Below are 23060 nucleotides of genomic sequence, written 5' to 3' on the forward strand. Positions count from 1 at the left end.
TAAATATGAGCACATTCTTCAAATTTACTTTTCATATATTAAATAATAGGGATATTAGTTCATCCCTCTTCTCCATGGCATTTTGAACATACTTTCTGCTTCAGTCCAACATATCATATCAACAACAGGCAATCAACCAGAAACCATACAGAAATAGAACTTATTTGAAATGGTATAAAAATATTAGAATATACAATAAATTGTGCTATTAATAATCTTAATTACACAACTTGTTTAACACTGTTTAATTCATTTTAATAATAAAGGTTTTCCTTTATAATGTTAATGCACTAATAACATAGTTTTTGTCTTTCTGCATAGTCGCGTTTATACTAACAGTGCTCCAAAGAATGTCTTATTTTCTTCAAAACCCAGTAATGTCAAATCAGAAACATGGGCAAACAGTTCATCCCCTTTGTTCAATGTAAACGTGCCTCCAACATAGTTTGTTTGAAACCATAAGTGATCGACATACGGTTGACACTGAATATGTTTGCTGATTAGTATTGTAGGAGCTGAATCGGTTTGCGTCCTTTTGTTGACTGTATGCATGATGAGTTCATTGCTCTCCAAACAGTTTTTGTCACGTAAGTAAACCTGAGAGTACACAAAGTACCGTCCGGTGATGGGTACAATCAAACTGCCATTTTGATAAATGAATCCATTTTTGACAAATGCCAGCCCCTCTTCCGTTTCCCATTCCATATATCGGAGATGCCCATCATTTAAGTTTGCTCCTTTGCAACAATCAAAAAACAAATTAGTAGACAAATATGTCTGAGAATTTTGCACAGCTGTAACCTTTATAACAAACCCTGTAACAATAACATTTAGGACTGATCTAATATCTACACTTTAGATAACCTAATTGGATGATAATAATATTGCCACGAGTGAATCTAAGATGGTTTCTCCAAAAGAATTATGTTTTTGTTTCAAACACGGTTTGACAGAATACATATCCATTTTATTTAGTTTATTTCAGTGGGATTGATTGTTAGTTTTCTCTTTCCTCTGTGATGTTGAAAGACTAAACAAAAAGTACAAAAATAAAGTATTTGCATTAATAAATCTGCTTTCATATCAGTAGGGTATCCCAAAGTGAATCATAGACCATTAATTGTTTTTTTGGCATTTAAGAATGCTAATCTGTACAAAGCAGGATTCCATGAACAGCAATAGGATAAATCAACAATTACGCTGTTTGTTGTTGTTGCCTAAGAGATAAAGTTATTCAAGGCACTGCTAAGTATCCCTTCAATTTCAATTAACAGTGCTGTGGGATATTTTCTGTCCATCTCAGCAGGCCAAGTTCTGACCAAAGTTTAAACAACTTAATACAGAACAAATCGCAGTCCTAAACAACCCAGTACACAGGAATACTACCACAAATACAAAAATGCTCTGCAATGATGTGGCAATAGCTGTTCACCTAGGGTGACAATGCTTCCATTGAGTCACATTTAGACTGAAAATAACCAAGTAACACGTGTGTTAGTGAGAAACTTGGTATTGCTTTAAAAACTGGCCCATTGAGCAACACTTCAAGAGTAATTCAATCCAGTCCTCAACCATGTTGCAATTGTTCATCAACATGCAAGCGTTTTGTAAGATAACTTAGAAGTCAGGCTACTCTGATAAACCATAACTTTAACCAAAAGGGTTAAATTGTATAATTTATTTAATTGTATTTAATGTATAACTGATCAATATTCCATGCAACTGAATTCCGGGAATAAGGCCTATTGCAATCTTCATGTAAAGGGAGATGACTGAAGATTAACTAGAGTAATTCATCTACCTTTGTACATTCTAACTTTAATTTTACATTTACATTTACAGTTATAGTTAAGCAAATTGCAGTAATTTGTGAAGAAGTGATAGAACTGATCGGGACACAGAAGTTTCTTTTTAGTACAGGTTAATGACTGAGAGATGAAAGCCCAGAGTTTTACATGACAATCACTATTCAAAGAGAGTGATTACAATTTGACGACTTTATGTGAGCAGCTACTATTAAGAATAAGGACAGAAAAGATTAAAAATTGACAGGACTGCAAACATATTGCAGACTCCTTATTACAAATATATTCAAATATTCAATTTTTACTGAAGAATAGCAAATGTTGTCCCCTTGTTCACGAAGGGACGAGAGATAATCCTGGTTGTGGGCAAAGTTTTGGAAATGATTATAAGAGATAGGATTCATAACCATCTAGAAAGGAATAACTTGATTAGGGATAATCAACATGGTTTTGTGAAGGGTAGGTCATGCCTCACAAACCTTATTGACTTCTTTGAGAAGGTGACCAAACAGGTGGATGGAGGTAAAGCAGTCGATGGGGTGTATATGGAGTTCAGTAAAGCATTTGATAAGGTCCCCCATGGTAGGCTATTGCAGGAAATAAGGAGGCATGGAATTGAGGGCGATTTAGCAGTTTGGATCAGAAGTTGGTTAGCTGTAAGACGACAGAGGATGGTGAATGAAGGGAATGTTCATCTTGGAGTTCAGTTACTAGTGATGTACTACAAGGATCTGTTTTGTGGCCACTGCTGTTTGTCATTTTATTAATGACTAGGATGAGGGCGTAGAAGGATGGGTTAGTAAATTTGCCGATGACAATAAGTTCAGTGGAGTAGTGGACAGTGCAGAAGTATGTTAAAGATTACAGAGGGGGGTACATAAGCTGCAGTCCTGGGCTGAGAGGTGGCAAATTAAGTTCAATGTGGAAAAGTGAGAGATGTTTCACTTTGGAAGGAGGAACAGGATTACAGAGTACTGGGCGATTTGGTATGATTCTCGGTAGTGTGGATGAGATCTCAATAATGAAAAATGTGGTGCTGGAAAAACACAGCAGGCCAGGCAGCATCCGAGGAGCAGGAGAATCGACGTTTCGGGCATAAGCCCTTCTTCAGGAATTCCTGAAGCACTGTGGAAGCACTGGAAGGGGTGCAGAGGAGATTTACCTGTATATTGCCTGGTCTGGAGGGAAGGTCTTATGAGGAGAGGCTGAGGGACTTGAGCCTGTTTTTGTTAGACAGAAGGTTAAGTGGTGACTTAATAGTGGCATACAAGATGATCAGAGGATTAGATAAGGTGGACAGTGACAGCCTTTTTCCTTGGATGGTGATGGCTAGCATGAGGGGACAGAGCTTTAAATTGAGGGATGGTAGGTATAGGACAGATGTCAGAGATAGGTTCTTTACTCAGACAGTATTAAGGGTGTGGAATGCCCTGCCTGCAACAGTCATGGACTCGCCACCATTAAGAGCATTTTAATGGTCATTGGGTAAAAATATGAATGATAATGGAATAGTGTAGGAGAGATTGGCTTTAAATTGGATTTGCAGGTCGGGACAAAATCAAGCGCCAAAGGGCAGGTACTGTACTGTAATGTTGTATATTAAAAAAGAAAACACACAACAATTTCTCTATACAATATACGAGGAAATTTTAGGTATTTGCTTGAATATTTATCCATCTTGCTCATGACTGAATAGTACACTTACCAGTGAGATGAGCCACAGGTCTTTCAGAGTGATATTGAATGGGATCTGAAGCTACGTATAACAAGAAATGATCATCGCTGATATCAATATTTCACCATATTTTTGTCATAGTGTTACTTAAAAGATATACCTCCTTTGTTCAACTACACAAACGAGATATATGGTGAGCAGACTGTGTGCATTGATGAAATACTACTATTTTCCTACTATTTAATTTGTATTAGAATGTCAAACTAAGAAACTATCCCTATGATGGACGATTTCTTGTTTAGTTCTAAAATCCATCTATCATAATCTATATCGATCAACTAGTCATTGCTATCCTGAGTCAGTTTTTTTGAAGCTGCAAATGTCCCTCTCAAAATAACATTTTAGTTCCTTTCGCTTATTCTTAAAATTAAAAATCATTTCACAAGGTGTCCCAACTCATCACTCACTCACATATCTCACACCCTCAATGACCTACACTGGCTCCTCATCATGCAGCTAATTGCATCAAAACTCTTCTTTATTGTTAATCTGCCTCACCCTCCCTTTCTTTATTCTCACTTTATCATGCATCAGACCCAGCATTGTTGCAGAATTGACATTTGATACACTCCTCTACCACTGCTGCTAGCTCACACTGGATGGATCACCACCTCCAGTCTGAAGTTCACTGACTCAGCACTTTTAAAAATGAATCAAAAACACAACCAATAGATCATCTTTCCTAATCACAGTATAGGTTGTATTTTTGGAACCATGTCTATTTTCATTGTGGCGCTTTTTTTAAATCTGTAAAATCATATGAAAATGAAAGCTACTTTTTCTCCAAGTTCCTAAGTGATCCCTCCCATGGCCCCTTATTACACTGGCGTTTAAATGTTTTTTTCCTCCAATCCAAAGGCTTTGAGGGCATAATCTGACATCATTATATTCTAACTTGCTTCTCCAGCTTTCCATTCTTGGCAAAGTCTGTACTTTGGGCCTTTACCCAGTCCCTATGTAAGATTTACACAACATCAAATTCTCATTTTACAGGGTCAGAATCCTGTTGCAATTTGCTCAATTTTAAAAGAGCACTCTAGTCACAAATTGTTTTAAACAAACCTTTCCACTACTTCACACACTCCCAAGTTATACAAATCACCAAAAAAAAACTTTGTTGTTTTATTTCCCCAAAAGGTTGTTTGGTGGTGGTGTTATAATGTCTCAGTCATTACCCGAAACACAACTTTGTTTTATTTTTGTTTGATGGTTTTTATTGGAGGTCTCCAACAGGAGCATGTTGTTGAAGTTGGAAAACGGTTCTAGTAAAAGGGTTACCTTTCAAAACGGAGCCTTCGACTTCTTCCTCTTCCTGTAAAGAGCCAGACAACAAGCCATTACACCGGACACCACACAGACACAGATGTTGAAGTTTAAAGCAACTCTTTAAAGATAGTAAATAAAAGGGGTTAACTTGCCAATAAGCGGCCAGGGTTTTGCTTCTTGAGGACGAGAAATAAAGTGAGGGAGGCGATAAGCAGAAACACGGCGCAAAGGCTGCTCAAAGGAACACATCGGAGGCGGTTTCCTTTCATTGTAAAGTTCATTGAATATGTTTGGTTATGATTTGCCTTTTGCTCTCCGGGCAAGTTAAGAAAGGGAGAGCTTCAGGTGTTGGAGCGAGCTCAGAGAGTCCGCTTCTGTGTGAGTCAGGCTGCTCTGCATCAGTCTGAGCGGGACACGGACCCGCCTCCACCTTTACCTCCACAGGGGCGGGGAGGGGGAGTGATGCGGGGGAGGGGGAGTGATGAGGGGGAGTGATGCGGGGGGGAAGGGGGGAGTGATGCGGGGGGGGAGTGATGCGGGGGGGGGGGGGAGTGATGCGGGGGGGGGGGGGAGTGATGCGGGGGGGGGGGCGAGGGGGCGTGATGCCGAGGGGAGGGTAGGGGCAGTGATGCGGGGGAGGGGACAGGGAGTGAAGCAGGGGGCAGGGGAGGGGAAGTGCTGCAGGGGGGGAGGGGAGATGAGAGGGGGAGTGCTGCGCAGGAGGGGGAGTGTGAGTGTTGCGGCTCTGGGAGGGAGGGAGGGAGGGGGAGTGCTGCTGGGGGAGGGGAAGTGATGTGGGGGAGGAGGGGGAGTGATGTGGGGGAGGAGGGGAGGGGAGTGCAGCGGGAGAGAAGGGGAGGGGGAGTGGTGCGGGGGATGGAGGGGAGGGGGAGTGATACGGGGGATGGAGGGGAGGGGGAGTGATACGGGGGTTGGAGGGGAGGGGATGTGATGCGGGGGGAGGGGAGGGGGAGTGATGCGGTGGGGGAGGGGAGGAGGAGTGATGCGGGAGGGGAGGGGGAGTGATGCGGGGGGGAGGGGAGGGGGAGTGATGCGGGGGATGGAGGGGAGGGGGTGTGATGCGGGGGGAGGGGAGGGGGAGTGATGCGGGGGAGGGGGAGTGATGCGGGGGGGAGTGATGCGGGGGGAGTGATGCGGGGGGGGAGTGATGCGGGGGGGGAAGGGGGAGTGATGCGGGGGGGAAGGGGGGAGTGATGCGGGGGGGGGAGTGATGGGGGGGGGGGCGAGGGGGCGTGATGCCGAGGGGAGGGTAGGGGCAGTGATGCGGGGGAGGGGACGGGGAGTGAAGCAGGGGGCAGGGGAGGGGAAGTGCTGCAGGGGGGGAGGGGAGATGAGAGGGGGAGTGCTGCGCAGGAGCGGGGAGTGTGAGTGTTGCGGCTCTGGGAGGGAGGGAGGGGGAGTGCTGCTGGGGGAGGGGAAGTGATGTGGGGGAGGAGGGGGAGTGATACGGGGGGAGGGGAAGTGATGTGGGGGAGGAGGGGGAGTGCTGCGGGGGGAGGGGAGTGGGAGTGCTGCAGAGGGGGAGGGGCAGTGCTGCGTGGGGGAGGAGGTGTGATTCGGGGGGGAGGGGGAGTGATGCGGCGGTAGTGCTGCGGGGGGAGGGGGTGTGGATTGCTATGGTGGGGGAAGGGGAGTGATGTGGGGGAGGGTGGGAGGGGGAGTGCGGCGGGGGATGGAGGGGCGGGGGGGAGGGGAAGTGATGGGAATGGGAGGGGGAGTGCTGCGGGGGATGGGGGAGTGTGAGTGTTGCGGGGTAAGGGGAGTGCTGCGGGGGGAGGGGAGGTGGAGTGCTGTGCGGAGGGGAGTGGGAGTGCTGTGTGAGGGGGGTGGAGTGCTGCGTGGGAAGGAGGTGTGATTCGGGGGGGAGGGGGAGTGATGCGAGGGTTGAGGGGAGGGGGAGTGCTGCGGGAGGGAGGGGAGGGGTAGTGCTGCGGAGGGAGGGGGAGTGCTGCGCGGGGAGGGGGAGTGCTGCGGGGAGGGGGAGTGCTGCGGGGAAGGGGAGTGCTGGGGGGGAGGGGGTGTGGAGTGCTGCGGTGGGGGAGCGGGAGTGATGTGGGGGAGGGGGAGGGGGAGTGATGTGGGGGAGGGGGAGGGGGAGTGATGTGGGGGAGGGGGAGTGCTGCGGGAGAGGAGGGGAGGGGGAGTGATGCGGGGGATGGAGGGGAGGGGGAGTGATGCGAGGGATGGAGGGGAGGGGGAGTGATGCGGCGGGGAGGGGGAGTGCTGCGGTGGGGAGGGGGAGTGATGCTTGGGATGGAGGGGAGGGGGAGTGATGCGGGGGGGAGGGGGAGTGCTGCGGTGGGGAGGGGGAGTGATGTGAGGGGAGGGGGAGTGCTGCGGGAGGGAGGGGAGGGGGAGTGCTGCAGGGGGGTAGTGCTGCGGGGGGAGGTGGAGTGCTGGGGGAGAGGGGAGGTGGAGTGCTGGGGGAGAGGGGGGTGTGGAGTGCTGCGGTGGGGGAGGGGGAGTGATGTGGGGGAGGGGGAGTGATGTGGGGGAGGAGGGGTGGGGGAGTGCTGCGGGACGGAGAGGGAGGGGGAGTGCTGCGGGAGAGGAGGGAAGGGGGAGTGATGCGGGGGATGGGGGAGGGGTCCGATACGGGGAGGGACGGGCGGGGGAATGATACGGGGGGAGGGAGGGGAGGGGGAGTGATACGGGGGAGGGAGGGGAGGGGGAATTATACGGGGGATGGAGGGGAGGGGGAGTGATACGGGGGATGGAGGGGAGGGGGTGTGATGCCGGGGGATGGAGGGGAGGGGGTGTGATGCCGGGGGGCAGGGGAGGGGGTGTGATGCGGGGGATGGAGGGGAGGGGGTGTGATGCGGGGGGGGAGGGGAGGGGGAGTGATGCGGGGGATGGAGGGGAGGGGGAGTGATGCGGGGGGAGGGGGAGTGATGGGGATGGGAGGGGGATTGCTGCGGACGGGGAGGGGGAGTGCTGCGAGGAGGGGAGGGGGTGTGCTGCGGGGGATGGGGGAGTGTGAGTGTTTCGGGGGAAGGGGAGTGCTGCGGGGAGGGGAGGTGGAGTGCTAGGGGAGAGGGGGTGTGGAGTGCTGCGGTGGGGGAGGGGGTGTGATGTGGGGGGGGAGGGGGAGTGATGTGGGGGAGGAGGGGAGGGGGAGTGCAGCGGGGGAGGAGGAGAGGGGAGTGCAGCGGGAGAGAAGGGGAGGGGGAGTGGTGCGGGGGATGGAGGGGAGGGGGAGTGATACGGGGGATGGAGGGGAGGGGGAGTGATACGGGGGTTGGAGGGGAGGGGATGTGATGCGGGGGGAGGGGAGGGGAGTGATGCGGTGGGGGAGGGGAGGGGGAGTGATGCGGTGGGGGAGGGGAGGGGGAGTGATGCGGGAGGGGAGGGGGAGTGATGCGGGGGGGAGGGGAGGGGGAGTGATGCGGGGGATGGAGGGGAGGGGGTGTGATGCGGGGGGAGGGGGTGTGATGCGGGGGGGGTGATGGGGATGGGAGGGGGAGTGCTGCGAGGAGGGGAGGGGGTGTGCTGCGGGGGATGGGGGAGTGTAAGTGTTGCGGGGTAAGGGGAGTGCTGGGGGGGGGAGGGAGTGCTGCGGAGGGGGGAGTGCTGCAGGGAGAGGGGAGGTGGAGTGCTGTGGGGAGGGGAGTGGGAGTGCTGCGAGAGGGGGAGGGGGGAGTGCTGCGTGGGGGGAGGGGGAGTGCTGCGTGGGGGAGGAGGTGTGATTTGTGGGGGAGGGGGAGTGATGCGGGGGGTGAGGGGAGAGGGAGGGGGAGTGCTGCGGGAGGGAGGGGAGGGGGAGTGCTGGCAGGGGAGGGGAGGGGAGAGTGTGAGTGCTGCGGGGGGGGGAGTGTGAGTGTTGTGGGGGAGGGGAGTGTGTCAGTGCTCTGGGGGAGGGGGAGTGTTGTGGGGGGAGAGTGCTCTTTTGGCGAGGGGTGTGCTGCGGGGGAGGGGAAGGGCTGGGGGTAGAGGGGAGGGGCGAGTGCTTCAGGGAGAGGGGGAGTGCTGTGGGGGGAAGGGGAGTGCTGCGGGGGGAGGGGTAGTGCTGCGTGGGGAAGTGGAGTGCTGGGGGGAGAGGGGAGAGCAGAGGGGGTGTGCTGCGGGGGAGTGGGGATTGCTGCGGGGGAGCGGGGAGTGGGAGTGATGCGGGGGATGGAGGGGAGGGGGTGTGATGCCGGGGTGGGGGAGTGATGCTAGGAGTGGAGGGGGAGTGATGCCAGTGGGGGAGAAGGGAGGGGGAAAGCTGCGGGGAGGGGAGGGGGAGAGCTGGGGGGAGAGAGGAGAGGGGGAGTGCTGCGGAGGAGGGGAAGGCTGTGGGGTGAGGGAGTGTTCTGGGGAGGAGGGGGAGTGCTACGGGGGAGGGGAAGGGCTGGGGGTAGAGGGGAGGGGCGAGTGCTGCGGGGGATGGGCGAGTGCTTCGGGGAGAGGGGGAGTGCTGCAGGGGGAGGGGTAGTGCTGCGTAGGGAGGGGTAGTGCTGCGGGGGGAGGTGGAGTGCTGCGGGGAGAGGGGAGGGGAAGTGCTGCGGGGGGAGTGGAAGATTGCTGCGGGGGAGCAGGGAGTGGGAGTGCTGCGGGGGGAGTGGAAGATTGCTGCAGGGGAGTGGGGAGTGGGAGTGCTGTGCGGGGGAGGGGTGTGATGTGGGGGAGGGGGAGTGATGCGGGGGGAGGGGGAGTGATGCGGGGGGGAGGGGGAGTGATGCGGGGGATGGAGTGGAGGGGGAGTGATGCGGGGGGATGGAGGGGAGGGGGAGTGATGCCAGTGGGTGGGGAGGGGAGGGGGAGTGATGCTGGGTGGGGGGGGGGAGTGATGCCGGGGGGAGGGGAAGTGATGCTGAGGGGGGAGGGGGAGTGATGCCAGTGGGGGAGGGGAGGGGAGGGGGAGTGATGCTGGGGGGGCAGGAGGAGTGATGCTTGGGGGAGAGGGGGAGTGATGGGGAGGAGAGGGGGAGTGCTGCGGGGGGGAGGGAGAGTGCTGCGGGGGGGAGTGGGAGTGCTGGGGGGAGAGGAGAGGGGGAGTGCTGCGGGGGGGGAGGGAGAGTGCTGCGGGGGGGGGAGAGTGCTGCGGGGGGGGGGAGAGTGCTGCGGGGGGGAGGGAGAGTGCTGCGGGGGGGAGTGGGAGTGCTGGGGGGAGGGGGAGTGCTGCGGGGACTGGGAGTGCTGCGGGGGGGGGAGTGGGAGTGCTGGGGAGAGAGGGGAAGGGGGGTGCTACGGGGTGGGGGAGTGTGAGTGCTGCGGGGGGGACAGCGGAATGCTGCGGGGGGAGAGGGGAGGGGTAGTGCTGCGGGGGAGGGGTGGATGTGAGTGCTGGGGGGGGAGAGGGGAGTGAGAGTGCTGTGGGGAGGGGAGGTGGAGTGCTGCGGGGGAGAGGGGAGAGGGAGTTCAGTCGTGAGGGGGGAGGGGGGAGTGGGAGTGCTGCAGGAGAGGGAGGAGTGGGAGTGCTGCAGGAGAGTGGGAGTGCTGGGGGGAGGGGGGAGTGGGAGTGCTGTGGTGGGAGTGGTGCAGGGGAGTGGGAGTGGTGCGGGGGGGTCGAGTGGGAGTGGTGCGGGGGAGGGGGGTCGGAGTGCTGTGGGGGGAGGAGGGAGTGGGAGTGGTGCGGGGAAGGGGGAGTAGGGGTTCTGCGGGAGAGGGGGTGGGAGTGCTGCGGGGGAGGGGGACTGGGAGTTGTGTGGGGGGAGGTGGAGTGGGAGTGCTGCGAGGGGTGGGGGGAGTGGGAGTGCTGCAGGGGTGGGGGGAGTGGGAGTGCTACGGGGGAGGGGAAGTGGGAGTGGTGCGGGGTGAGTGGGTGTGCTGCGGGAGAAGGGGTGAATGGGAGTGGTGCGGGGGAGGGGGGAATGGGAATGCTGAGGGGCAGTGGGAGTGGTGCGGGGGGAGGGGGAGTGGGAGTGGTGCGGGGGAGGGGGAGTGGGAGTGGTGTGGGGGAGGGGGAGTGGGGGGTGGTGTGGGGGGAGTGGGAGTGGTGCGAGGGAGGGGCGAGTGGGCGTGCTGCGGGGGAGGGGCGAGTGGGCGTGCTGCGGGGGAAGGGGGAGTGGGAGTGCTGCGGGGGAGGGGAAGTGGGAGTGGTGCGGGGGGAGTGGGTGTGCTGCGGGGGAGGGGTGAATGGGAGTGGTGCAGGGGAGGGGGGAGTGGGAGTGGTGCGGTGGTGGGGGAAGTGGGAATGCTGAGGGGGAGTGGGAGTGCTACGGGGGAGGGGATGTGGGAGTGGTGCAGGGGGAGTGGGGGTGGTGCAGGGGGAGTGGGGGTGGTGCAGGGGGAGGGGGAGTGGGAGTGGTGCGGGGGAGGGGGAGTGGGAGTGCTGCTGGTGAAGAAGGAGTGGGAGTGGTGCGGGGGAGGGGAAGTGGGTGTGGTGCGGGGGAGGGGGACTGGGAGAGGTGCGGGGGTGGGGGGGAGTGGGTGTGGTGCGGGGTGGGAGTGCTGAGGGGGTGGGAGTGCTGCGGGGAGAGGGGGGAGTGGGAGTGCTGCGGGGGGGATTGGGTGTGCTGTGGGGGGGAGGGGGGTGGGAGTGGTGCAGGGGAGTGGGAGTGGTGCAGGAAAGGGGGGTGGAAGTGGTGCGGGGGTGGGGGGAGTGTGAGTGCTGTGGGGGAGGGCACTAGTGTGAGTGGTGCAGGGGTGCGACATCTTTTAGTCCCACCAGTCAGCGCCCGGCCCATATCCCTCCAAACCCTTCCTTTTCGTATACCCATCCAAATGCCTCTTAAATGTTGCAATTGTACCAGCCTCCACCACATTCTCTGGCAGCTCATTCCATACACGTACCACCCTCTGCTTGAAAAAGTTGCCCTTCAGGTCTCTTTTATATCTTTCCCTTCTCACCCTAAACCTATGCCCTCTAGTTCTAGAGTCCCCAATCCCAGGGAAAACACTTTGTCTATTTATCCTATCCATGCCCCTCATAATTTTGTAAACCTCTGTAAGGTCACCCCTCAGCCTCCAACACTCCAGGGAAAACAGCCCCAGCCTGTTCAGCCTCTCCCTGTAGCTCAGATCCTCCACCCCTGGCAACGTCCTTGTAAATCTTTTCTGAACCCTTTCAAGTTTCACAACTATTTTTTTTGGATTAATGTCACCCGTGAGTACTACCATACTTTTCTCACTATTATTTATTCCCATATACCTTCTCCGAGAGTGTGGTTGCTGGTATTGGGCCTATAAAACCACTCCACAAGTGAGTTCTTACCTTTACTATTCCTCATTTCCACTAAAGTGATTATAACCTGATCTTCAGAATCTCTATTATATATGTGTATATATTATATATCTCTATTATACATACAACATCCCTGATTAATACTTTATCTTGCTTCCTGTCCTTCCTATGTATTCCGTGTCTTTGAATATTTCGATCGCAGCCTTTGTAGATATGTCTCTGTAATAGCTCTTAGCGTATACATGTTTATTTCTATTTGTGCTAATAATTCATATTTGTTGAATGCCATGTGCATTGAAATGCAGAGCCTTTATGGTTCTGGGATCACCTATCTACTGTTGCATTTTTAGTTTTGTATACTCTGTCCGTTCCAATCATATTCTGATCAACATTTCCCTTGTCAGTATCTTTTTCTGTTGCCTTAAATTGACTGTTTAATTTACAGCTTCTTGCCAAATTTGATCTTTTTGGAATTTGAAGAAGAGTCATTGGACTTGAAATATTAACTCTGTTTCTATCTCCACAGCTGCTGCCAGACTGGTTGAGTTTCTCCAGAACTTATTGTTTTTATATACTAACCCTGTGTGGTACTTCCCCATTTCACTGTGCACCTCTGTTGTAGATGAAATCTAATAACTCAAGAATTTAACAATTCCATCAGACAGACTAACTGGCATGTTTATGGACAATCCCAGGATTAATTTGAAACCAATTTTCCAACAATACTTATTTGTGTTTCTCTTCCATTTTGTTATTGTGCTTCCTGCCTTTTGCCTTTTCTTTCTCTTACCCTCTGTGTTATTTCTGCTTTTCAAAGTTGCCATTGGTGCAATGACATTTGGTAACAAAGCCAACCTATGTATATTTACTTGGCCTAACTTGGAGGATCAGATTCAGGTGTTGTACCACAACATCGTTTAACAAGTTGATTAAAAAATATCTTAGTTCCCGTGGTTCCATGCAATTGTACTTGCTTCACAGTATCTACCTCCCATCCCATTGCATCCAAATTCATGATATCCATCCATTCCATTCTACTTTTGTACTTATTTGATTTTCCCTTAAGTAAATATCTTTTACATGTTTGAACTGCTGCTTGAAGAGGCATGTTCTAACCCCTCTAGGGCATCTTTCTGTCAAATAAATTTCTCCTGGATACCTTTTGGATTTATTTAGGAGACTTGAATTATTTGAGGCTCCTAGTTCTAATCTCGCTGAGAGTGGAAACATTTTCACCATCAGCTATTTTAACAGAGTGAAGGCTTCTATCATGCCTTCTCTTCTACCGAGAAAACTGCACCAGCCCATTTAAAATTTCCTGAAAACCAAAGGGATTAATCAATTTAAATTTCTATTATGAAAGTTTGTTTTGACTTTGAATTCAAAATCTCTAAATAAAATAGGATAATATCCTATTCTATCAGTTCAGAGATGTTATTATACACCCCGAGAGCCAGTGGGACTTGAACTCAGGCCTTCTGGCTCAGAGATAAGGACACAACTACTGTGCAACAAGAGCCCTGTTTTTCACAAAACATCACTGCAGAAGTCCTTTGGTGTGGATATTTTTTCTAATCAACCTGTTCAGCGATGTTATACCACACCTCTGGAGCAGGTGGGACTTGATACTGGGCGTCTTTGTCCAAAGATAGGGGTGCTACCACTACTCTACAAGAGACACTCTTAGATTAGATTAGTTACAATGTGGAAACAGGCCCTTCGGCCCCAACAAGTCCAAACCGACCCGCCGAAGCGCAATCCACCCACACCCATTCCCCTACATTTACCCCTTCACCTAACACGACGGGCAATTTAGCATGGCCAATTCACCTAACATTTTTGGACTGTGGGAGGAAACCGGAGCACCCGGAGGAAACCCATGCAGACACAGGGAAAATGTGCAAACTCCACACAGTTGCCTCAGGTGGGAATTGAACCCAGATCTCTGGCGCTGTGAGGCAGCAGTGCTAACCACTATGCCACCGTGCTGTCCACTGCGCCTACGTCTGGAGACAAGTAGAATATTTCTCATCAGTTTTCACTCAAGAAAAGGAGAATATTGTTGAGGAGAAGAATGAGGTACGAGATATTAGACTAGAAAGGATTGAGGTTAGTTACAAACAGGTGTTATCAATTCTAGAAGGAATGAAAGTAAACAAATCCCCTGGGCCGGATAGGATTTATCCGAGGATTCTCTGGGAAGCTGGGGAGGAGATAGCAGAGTATTTGGTTTTGATAGTTGAGTAGTCATTGTCTACAGGTTTAGTACCAGAGGACTGGAGGATTGCAAATGTTGTGCCCTTGTTCAAGAAGGGCATAGAGATGACCCAGGTAATTATAGACCAGGGAGCCTTACTTCTGTTGTAGGAAAGGTTTTGGGAAGGATTATAAGAGATAAGATTTATAATCATCTAGCAAGCAACAATTTGATTTCAGATAGTCAACATAGTTTAATCAAGGGCAGGTCATGTCTCACAAACCTCATTGAGTTTTTTGAGAAGGTGACCAAGTATATAGATGAGGGTAGGGCCAGTTTACCTTGGATGCTGCCTGACCTGCTGTGCTTTTCCAGCACCACTCTAATCCAGAATCTGGTTTCCAGCATCTGCAGTCATTGTTTTTACCTAGTTGATGTGGTATACATGGACTTCAGTAAAGCCTTTGATAAGATACCACATGGTAGGCTGTTGGAGAAAATGCAAAGGCATGGAATTGAGGGTGATTTAGTAGTTTGGATTAGAAACTGGCTTTCTGAAAGAAGGCAGCGAGTGATGATTGATGGAAAATATTTAGCCTGGAGTCTGGTTACTAGTGGTGTGCCACAAGGATCTGTTTTGGGTCCACTGCTGTTTGTCATTTTCATAAATGACTTAGATGCAGGCATAGGTGGATGGATTAGTAAATCTGCAGACAACACTGAAGTCGGTGGAGTAGTGGACAGTTTGGAAGAATATTACGGGTTGCAGGGGGATTGGATAAACTGCAGAATTGGGCTGAGAGGTGGCAAATGGAGTTCAATGCAGCTAAATGTGAGGTGATGCACTTTGGGAAGAATAAGAGGAAGGCAGAATACTGGGTCAATAGAAAGCTTCTTGGTAGTGTGGATGTGCAGAGGAATCTTGGAGTCCATGCACATAGATCCCTGAAAGTTGCCACCCAGGTTGATAGTGCTGTTAAGAAGGCATACGGTGTGTTAGGTTTCATTCATAGAGGGATTGAGTTCTGGAGCTGCAATATCATGCTGCAGCTATACAAAATGCCACACTTGGAATATTGTGTACAGTTCTGGTCGCCATATTTTGGGAAGGATGTGGAAGCACTGGAAAAGGTGCAGAGGAGATTTACCAGTACATTGCCTGGTCTGGAGGGAAGGTCTTATGAGGAAAGGCTGAGAGACTTGAACCTGTTCTCATTGGAAAAAGTGAGGACTGCAGATGCTGGAGATCAGAGCTGAAAAATATGTTGCTGGAAAAGCGCAGCAGGTCAGGCAGCATCCAATGACTTTTTTTTTGGATCCTTGGATGCTGCCTGACCTGCTGCACTTTTCCAGCAACACATTTTTCAGCTCTGTTCTCATTGGAAAGAAGAGGGCTAAGAGGGGATTGATAGAGACATACAAGATGATCTGAGGCTTAGATAGTGAAAGTCTTTTTCCTAGGATGATGACGTCAGCGTGTACGAGGGGGCATAGCTACAAATTGAGGGGTGATAGATTTAAGACAGATTAGATTACTTACAGTGTGGAAACAGGCCCTTCAGCCTAACAAGTCCACACCAACCCTCCGAAGAGCAACCCACTCCGCCATTTACCCATTCACCTAACGCTACAGACAATTCAGCATGGCCAATTCACCTAACCTGCACATTTTTGGACTGTGGGAGGAAACTGGTGCACCCGGAGGAAACTCATGCAGACACGGGGAGAATGTGCAAACTCCACACCAGACAGTTGCCTGAGACGGGAATTAAACCTAGGTCTCTGGTGCTGTGAGACAGCAGTGCTGACCACTGTGCCACCGTGCCACCCACCAAGATGTCAGAGGCAGGTTCTTTATGCAGAGAGTGGTTAGGGTGTGGAATGCCCTACCTGCTAATATAGTCAACTTTGCCACATTAGGGAGATTTAAACAATCCTTAGATAAGCACATGGATGATGATGATGGGATAGTATAGGGGACGAGCTGAGAATAGTTCACAGGTCGGCGCAACATCAAGGGCCCAAGGGCCTGTTCTGTGCTGTATTGTTCTATGTTGTAATAGGTGCATTCCCGGATCGAGAGTTCCCTGACCTCAGATATATGGTTTCATATTGTTAGACAGTAATTCTAACATTGCATTGAATTAGATAGAATTGAATTAGCTTTATTGTCATGTGCACTTGAATGAGCGCAGTGAAAAGTTTGAAAAGTCGCCACTTATGGCGCTATCTTAACTTCAAGATGCCTCGGTACAGATACTTAAGTATTTGGTTCAAAGTTGAAAGAATAATAAATAAATGTCCAACATAAGTATAAAACAGCAAGAAAAAAATACTCGATTTACGCTCCTTTTCACCAAACCTGTGCCAGCACCCAGCCTGCAGACCGCACTGGGCCAAGTCTCCAGACCATGCCAGGCTACAAAACTCAGGGCTTCGCCTCCAGTCCGCAAGGGATTCACTCCTGCACCAGCTTCCGGTCTGGGACTCACCTCCCATACCGGCCTGGTCTGGGACTCACCTCCCATACCTGCCTGGTCTGGGACTCACCTCCCATACCTGCCTGGTCTGGGACTCACCTCCCATACCTGCCTGGTCTGGGACTCACCTCCCATACCTGCCTGGTCTGGGACTCACCTCCCATACCTGCCTGGTCTGGGACTCACCTCCCATACCTGCCTGGTCTGGGACTCACCTCCCATACCGGCCTGGTCTCGGACTCATCTCCCATACCGGCCTGATCTGGGACTCACCTCCCGCGCTGGCCTCCAGTCTGAGACTCACCTCCTGCACTGGCCTGGTCTGGGACTCACCTCCTGCACCGGCCTGGTCTGGGACTCACCTCCCGCACCGGCCTGATCTGGGACTCACCCCCTGCACCAGCCTGGTCTGGGATTCACCTCCCGCACCGGCCTAGTCTGGTACTCACCTCCCGCAATGGCGTGGTCTTGGACTCACCTCCCGCACCAGCCTGGTCTGGGACTCACCACCGCACTGGCCTGGTCTGGGATTCACCTCCATGACTGACTTCCTGCACCAGTGTCATGTCTGGTACTCACCTCCCGCACTGGCCTCCAGTGACAGGGTTGTGGTTTAATAAAGCATCAATGATGTGAATGTAATAAAGTTTGCAACAGTGAGCAATTATACCAGCCAGGCACTGTGAAAGTCAGTTGCACAGTGGGATTCACCTCCCGCACCAGCTTCCAGTTTGGGATTCGCCTCCCCCACTGGCTTCTGATCTTGGACTCAATTCCTGTGTCGGCCTTCAGTCTGGGACTCGCGTACCACACTGGCCTGGTCTGGGAGTTGCCTTCCGCACCGGTCTGTGGTCTGGGACTCACCTGCTGCACTGGCCTGGTCTGGGAGTCACCATCCACACTGGCCTGGCCTGGGAGTCACCATCCACACTTGTCTGGTCTGCGTGTCACCTGATGGTCAAATGGTGTCAGGAATGTGACTCTTCACTGTACTCCTACACTTTTGTACTTGAGTACTCGGAGCCATAAACCTAATTTTAGTTCTTTTCCATTCAATATTCGATAATTGTGCAACTGGCTTCCACAGTGCCTGGCTTGTGTAATTTCTCACTACCATGAACTTTGTGACATTCACATCGCTGACGCCTTATTAAACCACAACCCTATGACTCTAACTCTGCAGCGCTCTTTTTCATTCACAGGATGTGGGCATCATGGGCTGGTTCAACATTTATTGCCAATCCTGAAATGGTCAGACAGCAGTTACACATCGACCACATTGCTATGTGTTTGGAGTCATATGTGGGTCAGAACAGGTAAGAATAGCGGATTTTCATTCCTGAAGGAACCAGAGGGATATTCCCTGACAAGCAACAGCACTTTCATGTTCATCATTCGATTCTTAGTTCTAGATTGTTATTGAATTCAAAGGCGGGATTAAAACCAGGGTCACCAGAACGTTACTTGTGTCCTTGGATTCATGATCAAGTGACAATGTCACTCGGCCATAACCTTGCCTTCAGTGCTACAAGCCAGGGATTTCCCTTCACAATGTGATCTTGCATCATTGTCCCCCAAGGAAGGTACATTAGCTTCTTGGTTTGCTAACAGGAACCTGGAGTAGGTAGATGGAGAAGAGGACATTGCTGCATCCCGCTGACCAACTAAGGACACCATTCAAAGTTTGGGAGAAGATTTGTAGCTCAGGTGCTCGTTGTTGTGGTTCTGTTCGCCGAGCTGGGAGTTTGTGTTGCAAACGTTTCGTCCCCCTTTCTAGGTGACATCCTCAGTGCTTGGCAGCCTCCTGCGAACCGGAAGCGGCAGAGACAAGCCACTATAAACGCCGGAGGAAACACCACAGAAGCACCAAACAGGAGGCTCCCAAGCACTGAGGATGTCACCTAGAAAGGGGATGAAACGTTTGCAACACATACTCCCAGCTCGGCGAACAGAACCACAATAAGAACACTATGGCCATTAGTCACCAGAGATAGTGAGCTAGTTCGGCACAGTTTCCAGATGAAGCTCAGTGCACAGCAGTGTTGAAAGAAGGTTGATGGTTTTCTGTCCTCCTTGGGATATGTGGTAATAAGTTGCTCCCTCTCTGGATTTCCCCCAGTGCCATGTGCAAGTGAGTGTAAGAATACAAGGATAGGGCAGATGATTGCATGTCTGATGAACTGGTGCAGGGCATGGGGATCCAGATTTTTGGATCACTGGGATCTTTTCTAGGCAGAGGTGAAGTGTATAAGAGGGACAGGTTGTACCTGAACTGGAGGAGCAGCAATATCCTGGCAGAGATATTTGCTAGGGCTATTTGTGAGTCTGGCAGGGGTAAGACCATAAATAGTAGTGAAACAAAAGGGAGAGATAAGGCTCATCCAGAAGTTAAAGAGAACAAATTAAATGGACAGGTCAGACAGGAGTACGGCAGGGAATGAGGGAAGACTGATGTATTAGACTGCATTTATTTCAATGCAAGGCATCATAAGGCAGATGAACTCAGGCACAGATGGGGACATGGGACTGGGATATCAGAGCTATTACAGAAATATAGCTGACAGAGTTGCCAGGATTGGGAACTCAATGATTCAGATACCAATGTTATGTGAAGGTTGGAAGTGGAGGCAAGGGAGGCTAGGACTGGTGTTTTTGATCAGGGAAAACATCATGGCAGTACTTAGAGAGGATGGATGGATGGAACTGAGAAATAAGAAGAGGCTGATCACTTTGAAGGGATTGTACGGTATGCCCTCCAATAATCAGTTGGACTTTGAGGGGCAAATATGTAGTGAGATTGCGGATAGATGCAAGAATAATCTATAGACTGGGATTGAAATAGTGTTAACGGCTTGGGTGAAGAGGAATTTAAGTAGCAGGAAAGTTTTCACAATCAATATTTAGATGGCCCTACAAGAGAAAGAACAAAATGTAACCTTCTCTTGGGAAATAAGGCGTTGCAAGTGACTGAGACTTTAGCAGGGCAGCTCATTGGGTTCACTGACTGTAATTCTATTAGTTTTAAAATAGTTCTGGTAAAGGGTAGTCGAGTCCACAAGTTAAAGTTCTAGACTGGGGACTAAGCCAATTTTGATAGTATTGGACAGGAGCTTTCAAAAGTTGATTGGCGGATGCTGGTCACAGGTAAAGGGACATTTTGGCAAGTGAGAGGCATTTGAAAGTGAGATAATGAGAGTTCAGGGCCAGCATGTTCTTGTTAGTGTGAAGGGTAAGGCTGGTAAGAGTAGGGAACACTGGATGACGAGACATATGAGGCTCTGGTCAAGAAAAAGAAGGAGGTCTGTATCAGGTATAAACAGCAGATATTAAGTAAATCCCTTGAGAAGTAGAGAGGGTATAGGAGTACACTTAAGAGGGAAATCAGGAGTACAAAAAGGGAGCATGAGCTAGCTTTGGCAGTTAGGGTAAAGGAGAAACCAAAGAGATTGTACAAGTATATTAAGTGCAATCAAGTAACGAGGAAGAACTTAGGGCCACTGAAAGATCAACGAAGCTGTCTGTGTGTGGAACCATAGGAGATGAGTGAGATCTTAGACGAATATTTCTTGTCAGTATTTACTATGTAGAAAGACATGGAAGCTAGGGAACTCAGGGATACAAAATAGTGATGTCTTGAAAAATAAATTCACATTACAGAAGAGGAGGTGCTGGAGGTCTTAAAATGTATAAATATAGATAAATCCCAGGACCTGATCTGGTGTATCCCAGGACACTGTGAGAAGCTTGGGAAAAAAATTGTGTGACCAGTTGTCAAGATATCTGTATCACTGGCAGCTGAAGTATGGCTAACATTGTACCATTGTTTAGGAAAGACTGCAAGGAAAAGCCAGGGAATTACAGGCTGGTAAGCCTAACATCAATGGTGTGTAAGTTGGAGGGGATTCTGAGAAATAGGATCAATACACATTTGGAAAGGCAAGGACTGATCAGGGATAGTCAGCATGGCTTTGTGCATGGGAAATTATGTCTCACTAACTTGATTGAGGCTTTTGAAGAGATGACCACGAAGATGGATGAAGACGGAACACTGGATGCCTAATTGAACTTTAGCAAGGCTTTCCAGAACATTCTGTATGGTAAACTAGTCAGTAAGGTGAGATCACATGGGATCCAGGGAGAGCTAGCCAACTGGATACAGGCTCACTGGTTTGTAGTTCCCTGGCTCATCATTGCAGGCTTTTTAAATAATAACACAATATTAGCCACCCTCCAGTCTTCTGGCTTGATAATAGGAGACAGAAGGTAGAGGTGGAAGATTGTTAATCAGCCTATGACCAGCGGTGTGCTGAAAGGATTAATGCCAGGTCCACTGGTGTTCATCATTTATATTAACGAATTGGATAAGAATATAGGAGGCATGGTTAGTAAGCTTACAAATGGCATCAAAATTGATGGTATAGTGGACAGTGAAGAAGATTATCTAAGAGAACAATGGAATCTTGATCAAATTGGCCAATGGGCCGAGGAATAGCAGGGGGAGTTTAATTCAGATAAATGCAAGATGTTGCATTTTGGAAAGACAAACCAGGGAAGGACTTACACAGTAATGGTAGGGCCCTGGGGATTGTTGTTGTGCACAGAGAATTGGGGTGTCACAAGTACACAGGGTAGTGAAGAAGGCTTTTGGCATACTTGCCTACAGTAGTCAGAGCATGGAGTACAGTAGTTGGAATGTTATGTTAAAGCTGCACAAGACATTGGTAAGGCCACATTTAGAGTCATAGAGATGTACAGCACGGAAACAGATTCTTCAGTCTAACCCGTCCATGCCGACCAGATATTCCAACCCAATCTAGACCCACCTGCCAGCACCCGGTCCATATCCCTCCAAACCCTTCCTATTCATATACCGATCCAAATGCCTTTTAAATGTTGCAATTGTACCAGCTTCCACTATTTCCTCTGGCAGCTCATTCCATTCATGTACCACCCTCTGTGTGAAAAAGTTGCCCCTTAGGTCTCTTCTATATTTTTCCCCTCTCACCATACACCCATACCCCCACTTCTAGACTCCCCCACCCCAGGGAAAAGGTTTTGTCTATTTATCTTATCCATACCCCTCATGATTTTATAAACCTCTATAAGGTCACCCCTCTGCCTCCGACAGACGATCTTGCCTCCCTTTCTGTCCTTCCTGTAGCATTTGTATCCTGGAACATTTGGTTGCCAGTTCTGTCCATTCTGAACCACCTTTCAGTAATTGCTATGATATCCTAGTCCCATGTTCCTAACCATGTCCTGAGTTGATTTGCCTTCCCTTTTAGGCTTTTGCATTGAAATAAATTGGAATACTGCATCCAGTTCTAGTTGCCCTGCTATAAGATATTATTAAAGTGCAAAGGGTGCAACAAAGATTTACAAGGATATTAATGAGATTGGAAGATGTGAGTTATAAGGTGAGGCTGGGACTTTTTTTTTCCCTGAAGCATAGGAGTCTGAAGGGTGACCTGATAGAATTTTATAAAATCATGAGGGGCATAGATAAGGTGAATAGCCAAGGACATTTCCCCAGGTAGGGGAGTCCAAAACTAGAGGGTTGGTTACAGGTGAGGACATATTTTAGAGATGAGAGAGGAAAGATTTAAAAGGGACCTGAGGGGCAACTTATTCACACAGAAGGTGGTGTACACCTGGAACGAGCTGCCAGAGGAAGCTATAGAGGCAGTTACAATTACAGCATTTAAAGGACATTTGGGCAGATGCATGAATAGGAAAAGGTTAAAGGGATATGGGCCAAATGCAGGCAAATTGGACTAATTCAACTCAGGAAACCTGCCATGAATGAATTTGAAGGGCCTGTTTCTTTACTGTATGACTTTATGACTTGTATGCGCAGGACTATGAATCACTAACTCTGACACAGCACAATCATCCCTCCAACCCTCACAAACAGCTGGCATTATTCCACACAGTCTGTCTAATTAATGGCTCTCATGCTCACAAACTATTAACCCTTCCTGCCATCTGTACTTCCTATGAGCTCACTGAGGACACTTCACCACTTCACCTGATCTTGCATCTGCACTAACTATTTTTCCATCCATTTCCAACATGCTCATTCCCTCTGTTTGTCTACTTGCAGGAGAAAATGGTACAACGGCACCCCAACTGATGTTTCTGAAAGTAGCAGACTGATTGCACTTGACCTAAAGAACTAAATCTTGCCCAACTCCTGGACTGTAAGGACTGAGATCCCAGACTCTCTTAGGACCAAGTGCCTGGCTGACCATGGCCATCCCCAGATTGGAATCTGACTGACTGTGGTGGTAGCCCCTGACTGTCTGTTGTTGCCTTTGATTTTCAGACATGGCCATTTTGTTGTTGCACATGCAGTGACTATGCCATGTAAGTTATGGACACGAGCTGTAAGCATGGCATTGATGTAGCACGGTGCTGTGCAACAACTTATTGAGTACTGTGAGTCATTTCC

At 50.2% G+C, this 23060-nt stretch overlaps 1 protein-coding gene across 2 annotated transcripts; it reads right to left on the reverse strand.

The window, feature by feature from the left end:
* Window positions 1–247: 247 nt before the first annotated feature.
* On the reverse strand, window positions 248–5194 carry LOC132825666 (tumor necrosis factor ligand superfamily member 6-like). Of its 2 annotated transcripts, XM_060841041.1 has the most exons (4): window positions 4959–5194; window positions 4819–4852; window positions 3511–3561; window positions 248–737 (listed from the first exon to the last, which is right to left on the reverse strand). In XM_060841041.1, the coding sequence occupies exons 1-4, from the start codon at window positions 5085–5087 to the stop codon at window positions 328–330; spliced, it is 624 nt and encodes a 207-aa protein (XP_060697024.1). In that variant the 5' UTR covers window positions 5088–5194; the 3' UTR covers window positions 248–327. The 2 variants fall into 2 exon arrangements, with proteins under 2 accessions (XP_060697024.1, XP_060697025.1); XM_060841042.1 differs by lacking the exon at window positions 3511–3561.
* Window positions 5195–23060: the final 17866 nt, after the last annotated feature.

This window comes from Hemiscyllium ocellatum, chromosome 21 (genome assembly GCF_020745735.1).
Source record: "Hemiscyllium ocellatum isolate sHemOce1 chromosome 21, sHemOce1.pat.X.cur, whole genome shotgun sequence".
NCBI classification, from domain to species: domain Eukaryota; kingdom Metazoa; phylum Chordata; class Chondrichthyes; order Orectolobiformes; family Hemiscylliidae; genus Hemiscyllium; species Hemiscyllium ocellatum.